This window comes from Sinocyclocheilus rhinocerous, unplaced genomic scaffold (assembly GCF_001515625.1).
Source record: "Sinocyclocheilus rhinocerous isolate Xijiao unplaced genomic scaffold, SAMN03320098_v1.1 scaffold2008, whole genome shotgun sequence".
Taxonomy (NCBI): domain Eukaryota; kingdom Metazoa; phylum Chordata; class Actinopteri; order Cypriniformes; family Cyprinidae; genus Sinocyclocheilus; species Sinocyclocheilus rhinocerous.
In genome coordinates this window covers 349,908-361,123 of record NW_015644775.1, presented here as the reverse complement: position 1 = coordinate 361,123, position 11,216 = coordinate 349,908, and the positions used below count along the sequence as shown (strand labels likewise).

The window sequence follows — 11,216 nt, the reverse complement described above, 5'->3', positions numbered from 1 at the left end:
CTAAAAGCCACTCATGTTAACACCTTAATCGTAATATTGTCTTATTCAGAATAAGGTAAATAATTAGATTATTGATGTCTACGTAAACGTAGTCAGTGATTCCAAAGATATAATTTCTCTGTGCCTTTATCGTTATAGCTGTGGTGTGGACTCTGCTATTCTTTAATATTGAGAAATAATATTGAGATTTTTAGAACTATATCTTTATCATTATCTTTACAGTTCGCTTTCGAAGACTGTTCACTTCGACATTGCATCAGGAATCTGACGCGACGGGGACTCCCTTCCTTTCTTAACCTACCTGAAATCTTATTGCACAACGCCAGTGAAGTTGCACTTCATACTGGCCAATGCCAGCCAAGACTGCGAAAAGGGGCGGAGCCTCGCTGCTATATAATGCGCCGTCTTGGTGGCTTAAACTCTGAATCTTCCTCTTTCAAGCATCTTACTTCAAGACAGCTGTGGAGAAGACGCAAGAAGACGGATTTCCCTCTTGGCGTTCCAGCATGTCAAGCTATTGCACGCTGTGTTCGGGAATCACATTATTACCGTCGTGGAGGACTTTTCGGTGCATTTTGCGACAGGATACACACACAGCAGTGGTCAACCATTTGATGGCAAACAAAAGAGCATGGCTTCAACAACGCCGTTGTCTGTTTGCACGTATAGCATGACAAATAATTAACTGCACTTGAAGCTTTTAGTAAATTAAAAATGAAACACCCAAAACTGTATATGGCATCATAACGAAGACGAACTATATGTTTCTGCGTGAAATTCTGGAGGGGACGTCGGATGGCATCGCGTGGTGACGTAATGTCGTGTGCCATTAATCGATCTATGTTCTATAACATGTAAAACGGGAACACGAAAGGAATATTCTAAAAGCAACTCATGTAAACACCTTAATCATAATATTGTCTTATTCAGAATAAGGTAAATAATTAGATTATTGATGTCTACGTAAACGTAGTCAGTGATTCCAAAGATATAATTTCTCTGTGCCTTTATCGTTATAGCTGTGGTGTGGACTCTGCTATTCTTTAATATTGAGAAATAATATTGAGATTTTTAGAACTATATCTTTATCATTATCTTTACAGTTCGCTTTCGAAGACTGTTCACTTCGACATTGCATCAGGAATCTGACGCGACGGGGACTCCCTTCCTTTCTTAACCTACCTGAAATGTTATTGCACAACGCCAGTGAAGTTGCACTTCATACTGGCCAAGGTCAGCCAAGATGTCGAAAAAGGGGCGGAGCCTCGCCGCTATATAATGCGCCACCTTGGCGGCATGAACTCAGAATCTTCCTCTTTCAAGCATCCTACTTCAAGACAGCTGTGGAGAAGACGCAAGAAGACTGATTTCCCTCTTGGCGTTCCAGCATGTCAAGCTATTGCACGCTGTGTTCGGGACCCATTGAGGCTCCGGACACCCACAAGTACTGCATCCTGTACCTGGTTCTCACCCATGCGGAGGCAGCACTCGCCGGGTCCAACTGCCCGCACTGTGAGGAGTTCTCAGTGCGGGTACGTAGGACCCGGAGGAATATAGCACTTGGTGATTTCTCCCGGCAGCGTCTGCGAGCCACTGGTGGGACTGCCGCATGGGAGCAATCGCACACAACGTGCTTCGCCCACTCCCCCGCTCTCACCTCTGGTGTCATACGATGGCAGTGCTGCAGGTTTTTCAGGCACAACTCCTGAAATCCCTGGACGAGGGGGAGTCGGATCCTGAGGCATTTAAAGATCTGCGCGCGGTGACAGACTTCGCCTTAAAAGCCACGAAAAAGACGGCACAGGCAATCGGACGGAGCATGGGTTATATGGTAGTGCTTCACCGGCATCTGTGGTTGACGCGTCGATGACGGGCTGGGGAGCACATTGCGACGGCATACCGGCTTCGGGCTCCTGGACGGAGTCGGAGAGGACGTGGCACATAAATTGCCTCGAGCTGAGAGCAGCCTTTTTAGCCCTCCGGAGCTTCCTCACGCAGGTGTGGGGGCATCATGTGCTGATTCCACGGACAATACGTCTGTCGTATCGTACATAAAACGGCAAGGTGGGGTATGCTCGAAAGCCCTCTGCGAACAGACGGCCTGCCTGTTGCTATGGGCCGATCGCCATCTGCTCTCCATTCGCGCAGCGCACGTTACGGGTTGCCTGATCAGTGGCACGGATATGGTATCGAGGAACGGGATTCCTCACAGAGAATGGAGGCTGAACCCCGGGTCAGTGAGACTGATTTGGGAGCGGTTCGGGATGGCAGAAATGGATCTGTTGGCGACAGAGGAGAACACGCATTGCCCACTGTTCTTCTCTCTGTCGCGCTCTCCCCTGGGCGGGGACACACTCACAATGCCATGGCCGAAAGCCCGGTTGTATGCATTCCCCCCACTGAAGATTTTGCCACAATTGCTGTACAAAATCAAAGAGGAGAGGGCGCCGGTGATTCTAGTCACTCCGTGCTGGCCAAACAGACCATGGTTTCCCGACCTGCTGGAGATACTGACAGTTTCCCCGTGGCAGATTCCGCTGAGATAGGACCTCCTCTTTCAGGCGGACGGCTCGATATGGCACCCCAACCCCGAATGGTGGAAACTTCATGTGTGGATGGTGTGCGGAAACCGGTAAGCCTGGGCACATTATCTAGCCACGTGATGGACACGATTACAGAGGCGCGAGCTCCTTCTACGAGACGCTTGAATGCTCTTAAATGGGCAGTCTTTGTTAAATGGTGTGAATCGAATGGCTGCGACCCGGAGAACTGTCCCGTATCTGACATTCTGGGCTTTCTGCAACAGCGAATGGATGGCGGCAGTATGCCTTCCACTCTTAAGGTTTATGTTGCAGCTATCTCAGCCTCTCACGCGAATAACAATGGGCGATCGGTTGGTAAACACGATTTGGTGATCAGATTTTTGAGAGGTGCGAGATGGCAGAGACCCTCTCGCCCTCCCACTGTGCCATCCTGGGATCTGGCTCTGGTGCTGAGAGCACTGGCTCTGCCACCCTTTGAGCTGCTTCAGTCTATCAGTCTGAAGGAGCTCTCGCTTAAAACCGCTCTGCTGCTCTCCCTCGTTTCGGTCAAGCGCGTGGGGGACTTACAAGCACTATCTGTGAATGCTGCTTGCATGCAGTTTGGGCCAGGTGATTGTAATGTCACACTCAGACCCAGATTGGGCTACGTGCCCAAGTCGCTCTCGACACCATTCAGAGCGCAAGTGGTGACGCTTTCTGCTTTCACTCCAGAGCCGGTGGCCTCCTTGGACGCCGCCCCTAATCATGTTCTATGTCCGGTACGAGCTTTGCGTGTTTATGTTGACCGCATGGCTCAGTTCTGTCAATCTGAGCAGCTATTTGTGTGCTTTGGAGGCAGAACTAAAGGGCAGCCTCTTTCTAAACAGCGGCTATCGCATTGGGTAGTCAATGCGATTGCTTTGGCTTATTCTAGCCAGGGTATAGAATGCCCTAGTAGCGTTAGAGCTCATTCGACGAGAGTGGTTGCCTCCTCGTGGGCTTGGACTAAGGGCGTTTCTATAAAAGACATTTGTATGGTGGCTGGATGGTCTTCGCTGAATACCTTCACCAGATTTTACAATTTGGACATGTGCTCATTGGCCTCACAGGTCTTGACGGTGAGCTCGACCCGTGCTTCCACATGCGGGTTCTAGCCGCTTGACTCTATATGGTTTCGACTAGGTCGTATAGTTGGAATTCAGAGGCGGGGAAACCACCGTACCCAGACAGCGGTGCTCACTTGGTGCCGTTGGAGCGAGCTTGTGACACATAGTGTTATCGTGTGCTTCGCCCTTTCGCTGTATTACTGCTTAAGGGTTAGCAAGGCACAAGACGGCAGTTCGTCTCTGCACTCGCGGTGTGCACCAGCTTGTTTATGGCCTCTTATATTAATGCACTAGTACCGGCTACGGCTGCTAGCTGAGTGTGTATACTGTTATCGTTGTGCTCACATCCAGTGTCTGCATTATTATACTTTGCATTACATGCTTATATATATGCATACTGCCTATAACGTCCTATCTTTAGTATCAAGTAGTCAAGTAGTCTCTCAGCAAAGCGGCTGAGTTTGGATTCTGAGTGATCTGATTGGTTCTCTGGTCAGGAATATACATCCAATCACCTGGGGGGCCTGTCAGGGGGTCGTCTGTGATTGGTTGGAGAGTGTTTGGTGTGTAGCGCACTGTCAGCTCCGCTGAGGCTGAGCTCTCTTCACTGTTCTCACGGCACTGTTCTATACAGTCCCTGTTGCGTCAAATTCCTGACGCAATGTCGAAGTGAACCGTCTTCGAAAGGGAACGTCTCTGGTTACTTTCGTAACCTCGGTTCCCTAAGAGACGGGAACGAGACATTACGTACGCGGCCGTGTTCACTGCTCAGATCTGCTGTGCTGGTAGTTCAGTCTGAAGATTCTGAGTTCATTATTATATAGCCTTTTTCGCCGTCATGGCTGGCATTGGCCAGTATGAGGTGCAACTTCACTAGCGTTGTGCAATAAGATTTCAGGTAGGTTAAGAAAGGAAGGGAGTCCCCGTCGCATCAGATTCTTGTGCAATGTCTCGTTCCTGTCTCTCAGGGAACCAGGGTTACGAAAGTAAATGGAAACGTTATCGTGCTTGGTGTGAACGAAAGTGTAACGGCTAACTTGGATCATGTGTGCTTTAATAACCAATCACATTACAGCCTTGATGTCATTGAATTTCAGTCAGAGACACTCAATTGTCGTTTACGGATACCATAGGAATGAATGAGAAGTGCCTTAAGCTGAATCCCACCTGTCGCAAAAAGTCAGTGACTTCTCTTATAAAACAGCATTTTTTCAGTGTAAACTCTAAAAATAGTTCAATCCAAAAGTATTGTTTAGTGTAAAACAGGTTGAAGATTAGCAGATAGGCTGTCGATTCATTAAATGATGAGCTGTTTCCTCTAAAAAGCTGTTTATTTAGCGTAGTGAAGCCTCTCCTCTGTTGACATCCATTAAAAAAAAAAAAACGGCCTCTGTCTCCTTTCTGTTAGCATTAGCTGTTATGCTTTTTGGTCAAAGGTTGCAGGCTTGCCTTCTAGTGGCTTTGGCCAGTTGTCCCATTCATATCTATGAGTTATCCGCTGTAATTACAACAGTGATATATTTACGACAGTAAATTCCACTTACTTAACTGTAGGGGGCTCTAAAGTCGCAAAAATACACAAAACTACATACATTTCCTTTAACATTGGAGCTTGATACCTCACATAAGAACTTGTTAACATGCTTCAAAAGTCCTCTAAATATGTTAGGTAAAAAAAGTATTTTAAGTATTTTAAATCTTTATCCAGAACAAACATACCTTTTATTGTGTACCTGACTCTGACATTATATTATCATTTATTCAGCAGACTTCATTACACTATTTTATGCAGATTAAATTATGCTCTCTTAAAGATACACAGTGCAGATGTGTTTTAGATTAGTTTATTACTCACTGGAGATGATTTAAACCAGATCTCTCTCTCTCTGTGTGTGTAAAGGGGCTGTAGTCACAGGCTCTGCCAAAGCCAAACCAAAATAGTGTAAAGCAGCTGCTGTGAGAGGAGTCAAATGTGAGAACTTTCAAAGCAACAGTGCCATGTGGCTTCATTTGATCACCTGTGTAAGTGTAATAGATGACAAGAAGGTCACTGATTGTTCAGAAACAGAGAAAGGGGGGTTTGTGAGACTGTGAGAACTTGAATGTGAATGAATTCATGTGGGATTGTAAGCAGATAAACTAAAGCTTTTTTAGCAAAAATTACAAGGCCTCCAATAGTTTTGATGTGAAAAATACACCTCTGTCTCCCTCTGTCACGCGGTTCCCATCTGAAGGTTCCTCTGAAATAATTTAATTGTCACTTTAATTGTATCCTGTCAACCTTGAACAATAGGTTCCTTTCATTACTATAAAAATACAAAAACAAAGAAGAGAGTTGGTCTATCAAAAGCAAATATCTAGAGTCATTTTCTCAGGGATATCAATATAAAATAATAGAAATAATAGAAATAGAAAAGGCCTTATGTTGGGGAGAAGAAAGCTGGAGAAAGGCTACTTGCACTTTAAAGCGGGTACACAGCGTCATATTTCACCTCTCCTAATATTTCCTCATAAAAGCCTTCTCGCCACACTCAAGCTGAAGTCTCAGGCTGAAATAAATAGCTTGTGCATCCCTCTACCATACCAGCTCTCTTTTATTTCAGCCTTGCACGTGAGCTTGTAAGCTTCATGACCTTCCCTGTCGTGTTTTACTTTGACTGGTTGCTATTTTTTATGTTTTTTAAATATGTACAGTATTATGTGTATATATATATATACAGTCACATGAGTCACATGATCCTTCAGAAATCATTCTAATATGCTGATTTGCTGTTCAAGAAACATTTATTATTATTATCATCATCATCATTATTATCAATATTTAAAACAGTTGAGTACATTTTTTCAGGATTATTTGATGAATAGAAAGATCCAAAGATCAGCATTTATATGAAATAAAAAGCTTTTGTAACATTATACACTATACCATTCAAAAGTTTGGAGTCAGTATTATTTTTTGGGGGGGAGGGAAGGATTATAGAAATTAATAGTTTTATTTATTTAGATGCTTTAAATTGATCAAAAGTGATGATAAAGACAGTTATAATGTTACAAAAGATTTCTATTTCAGATAAATGCTGTTCTTCTGAACTTTCTATTCATCAAAGAAACTTGAAGAAATTATACGCAGCTGTTTTCAACATAATAATAATACATTTTGAGCAGCAAATCAGAATATTAGAATGATTTCTAAAGGATCCATGTGACTGATGCTAAAAAATTAGCTTTGAAATCACAGGAATAAATTACATTTTAAAATATATTCAAATAGAAAAAATATTTTAAATAGTAAAAATATTTCAATATTTTATCGTTTTTGCTGTAGGCTTGGTGAGCAAAAGAGACTTCTTTTAAAAAAAACATTAAGAATCCTACTGTTCAAAAATTTTTGACTGGTAGTGTATATATAGACACTGCTTTTATTGCCTCAAAAAAGTATATTTTAGAATATATTAGAATCTGTTCTGAATTATACATGTATTTTGCAAATAGTGTACCCACTCGAGCAATGCCAACAATTTGACACCAAATGTATTGCGGTTACAGAATTAAATATTTATGAATCATAAAAAATATTTCATGGTGGCATGATGAGAAAAGCATTGAGAATAGCATAACATATTTACAGTTGTGCGCTGTGTGATCATTGGACATCTATTTCTGCTATTTATGAATCAGTGTAATATATATAGATAATTGATGTGTCATAAATCATTAGGATCATTTTAATAATTTCTAATTCTGTTCAGTATAGATTACCCAACCACCTGGTGTGAAAACAGATTAGAATGAACTTGTTGTCCAGGAACATTGCGCCAACTGCTGGCATGCTGAGCGAACAGCTCAAAACAAAGATAACAGCGCCCTCTGCTGAGCAAACGTTGGCTTTTACAGTGATATGTTCATCTATTTAGGTCAAAGCAGAAAATTGCTAAATTTTGCAACTATCAAAATAAAAGTATCTGCGATATTTAATATTTTCATATAAGACATGATTCTATTGGTCAAACAATCTAACACATCAAACTTACATGCAACTCAACAAAATGATTGCACACTTAATTGAAGAGCTTGTTGTTACCTATTGCCCACGATACATGCAATTTTGTTAAAAAGAGAGCAATCTTATAACTCAATAACTCAAATTTATATAACAGAAATAGACAAAATTGCCTTTAACTGAAAATTGAGTGTTTACTATTATCATTTTGCATTACTGACACAATATTTTCCTAATTAATGCTGTACAGTTGCTTTGACACAATCGGTATTATTAAAAGCGCTATATAAATAAAGGCGACTTGACTTGACTTGACAAAATAAACTGTTGTTTATATTTTAAAAACAATCACAGATACTTATAATATATTCATATTTTTAATCAGATATCTGTTTAACTAACCCAAATTGCCATGATATATAACTACCTATATACTATAGTTTTTTTTATTTACTATTGTATTTTCTGTATTCATCTTTACGCATTACTATTAAGCATTAAGGATGAATCATAAATGAAACAGAATTTAAAAACTACAAATTATATGTTACACTAGTGATTCCTTATAAGATGTGAGCACTAAGAAGCTTTGCATAGTGTTCAGGTCGATACCTTTGAAGGTAAACATCCATTTTCCCCTTTACTTTCTTCTGACAGCTTAAACCTGTGGAGACAAACAAGATAAATACAGTATTTATTATTAAGTGAAAAGAGGTTTTTATTTTTATGTAATTCTAAAGGGTTATTAATAAACAATAGATGCCAAAGTGTTTTAGACATCTGTGACCCTGTACCACAAAACCAGTCAATCAACAATTCTGTGTTTTTCTGTCAATATGGGGTGCTGTGTGTACATTAATGAGGAAAAAAAATTAACTTAAATGATTTTAGCAAATGGCTGCAATATAACAAAGAGTGAAAAATTTAAGGGGGTCTGAATACTTTCCGTACCCACTGTATACGGTTATTATATATTTTTGGCATAAAAGAAAAATCTATAATTTTGACCCTACAAATGTATCTGTGCTACTTATGACTGGTTTTGTGGTCCAGGCAGGGTCACATTTATGGTTTATTAGGCAACAGATATCAACTTTCTTAGCCATGGTTATTATAGTAAACTAAAACTGAAACTAAAACCATAAAAACAATATTTTTGTTACTTGAAATAAATTTAACGTTAGCTGAAATAAAATAAAAAAACTTTTAGTTAGTATTAGTATTTATTAGCATTAATTAGTTATATTATTAACTAATAATTAATCAAAACTGTAATAGAATCTCAATCATACTAAAGTAACACTGATCTATATATGATATGTGTGTCCACAAACATGAGCTTACCCAGTTCTACAGCAGTGCCTGTAATCCTCTGCAGAGCTGCATTTATGTCACCTCCTTCAGGCACCAGAACCTCAATCTCTCCCACACAATATCCGAAATCAGCCTGGTCCAGATCCACCCGCACTGCACCGGCCTCCCTCTCTAGTGTGTAAGAGCAGCGCTCGGTCTTGAACTCAGCAAAACAGACCAGATTGAGGTCATTCAGCCACTTTGTGTCATCTGCTGAACAGATCTCTGTGTCCTCATTTTCTGCGACTTTGTCAATTTGTTCCCTTTGTGAGGAATTTGATTCACTCCCTTCAGCGGTGTGTTCCCTGATTATCCTGCTGACTTCTGATTGAATCAGAGGGAGACTGGTTATCTCTCTGTATCTTGTACAAAGGGTCTCGGTGTCATTGTCAGGTGTAGTTCCTGAAACTGCAGGGCATTTCAACTCCCACAATCCCTCTCGGCATCTCAGCCAGAAATCTTTTAGCGTGAGGATGAAATCTGGCGAGTCAAAGTACTGGTCTCGGAACTGCCACTGACCAATGCATTTAGCTGTACAGAGACATGAAAATATAAGAAAAAGACATCAAATGAAAGGGTGGTTAAAACTGTTGCTTGTTACTTTAGGATTCTGTATAATAATGAAAATAAGTATAAAGTGTGTGTGTGTGTGTGTGTGTGTGTGTATACCTACTTAACCATATTTTGGGGACAAATTTGTACCCAAAAGTGAGCTAAGCCTGGCAAAATCTCCAAAAACCTCCCTTTGGGGACGTCCTCATTTGTAAAACTGGTTTAAAAATAAAGTAAACGGTTTTTTTCTTTTTTGTAAAAATGCAGAAAGTTTTCTGTAAGGGTTTTCTGTAAAGTTTTCAAAGGGTTGGTGTAGGGCGATAGAATATACAGTTTGTACAGTATAAAAACCATTACGCCTATAGAATGTCCCCATTTAGATAGCTATGTAAGTGTGTGTGTGTGTGTGGTATAAATGATTCATTTGGATAATGAGAAAATGTGAACACACCTCCAATATCTTGTAGTTTCCACATAATTTCTGCATCACAAACGAATTTTCTCTCAACTTCTACAGTCATTTTGTTCTATGAGACAAAAATCAAAACGAGAAAGACAGTTGAATATTGGCATATTCATTATATTAATTAAAGATTGTAGTAATGGACAGTCTGTAATGTTGTAGTGCCAAATCAAATCAGATCAGCTGTGTTTCAAAACCAAGAGAGCTGCCTAATAAGACAGTAGTTTTCCGCTTTCGGGACTGACTTAAAAATGCTGTCTAGGTAGGCAGCTCGTTATGTTTCGAGACACAGGCAACAGCAAATATTGGTAACAGTTTAATTAATTGTTAGCTCAGACAGTGGTAATTATACTGTAACTAAAACGGCGATAAAAATCCGGTTGAGATATTCAATGAAAACAAACTATCAAACAAAAAACAAGTAAACTTACTGATCAATCAGTAGTGTAATGAGGACAGACGCGGAATCGGGGTCCTGTGCAGCTTTTCCGTTCAGGCATATTTACGGACAGCCTAATATCTGCAGAATGATTCTAAGTATTACTTACTGACAAATACTGTATTTCTATCAAGATTAGACATTTTACATATATGTTATTGCCTAACACATATTGCTACTTTATCCAGTTTGGTTTTGTTTTAAATATTTAGACAGCAAAATAAAATAAAAACTAATAACATGTTCAACAGCATTGCCAAAAATATACATATACGTGTAAATATTGTATCCATAATATATCATAATAAAATATATACTATTTTCATGTTAGGACCATGAGACTGCTCAAATATCCAGTTGTTATAAATAAAAACAAGCTGAAAAGAAAGTGGAACAGCACTACAAATCGATTATATATATATATATATATATATATATATATTATCAAGACAAAAACCTAGTTAATTTTAATTCATTTGTAAGTTTCTTTGGGTAAAAGTGTCTGCTAAATGAATAAATGTAAATGCAAATGTAAATATAGATAGATAGATAGATTTGCTTCTGTATTAATGTGGCTAAATATCAAAGTTGATATTTTTGTATTTTTATTTAAATAAACAAGTCTGTGTGCAATCAGTTTGATCAGCATTGCAGATCAGACCAGACTGCATTTTCATTTTAATTATTAGATTACATTTATTCGCTTAGAACTATTTTATTTGGTTATTAGATAGCATATAATAATTAGTACAGCATTAATAATAACAAACCATGCCTAAAT

General features: G+C 39.7%; 1 protein-coding gene across 3 annotated transcripts; it reads right to left on the bottom strand.

The window, feature by feature from the left end:
* Window positions 1–5,637: 5,637 nt before the first annotated feature.
* Window positions 5,638–10,494, bottom strand: LOC107758807 (thiamine-triphosphatase-like). 3 transcript variants are annotated; one of them, XM_016576625.1, is made up of 5 exons: window positions 10,428–10,494; window positions 9,985–10,060; window positions 8,973–9,512; window positions 8,241–8,292; window positions 5,638–5,934 (listed from the first exon to the last, which is right to left on the bottom strand). In XM_016576625.1, the coding sequence occupies exons 2-5, from the start codon at window positions 10,052–10,054 to the stop codon at window positions 5,886–5,888; spliced, it is 711 nt and encodes a 236-aa protein (XP_016432111.1). In that variant the 5' UTR covers window positions 10,055–10,060; window positions 10,428–10,494; the 3' UTR covers window positions 5,638–5,885. The 3 variants fall into 3 exon arrangements, with proteins under 3 accessions (XP_016432111.1, XP_016432113.1, XP_016432110.1); XM_016576627.1 differs by having other exon boundaries at window positions 9,024–9,512; XM_016576624.1 differs by lacking the exon at window positions 5,638–5,934 and having other exon boundaries at window positions 8,153–8,292.
* Between the last annotated feature and the right edge of the window lie 722 nt (window positions 10,495–11,216).

Coding starts and splice junctions, on each gene's coding strand:
- LOC107758807 (XM_016576625.1), bottom strand. CDS start 10,054: ATGACTGTAGAAGTTGAGAGAAAATTCGTTTGTGATGCAGAAATTATG. Junction 8,293..8,972: donor AGGCACTGCTGTAGAACTGG/GTAAGCTCATGT, acceptor TTGTCTCCACAG/GTTTAAGCTGTCAGAAGAAA. Junction 5,935..8,240: donor ATGGATGTTTACCTTCAAAG/GTATCGACCTGA, acceptor GTATTTTTATAG/TAATGAAAGGAACCTATTGT.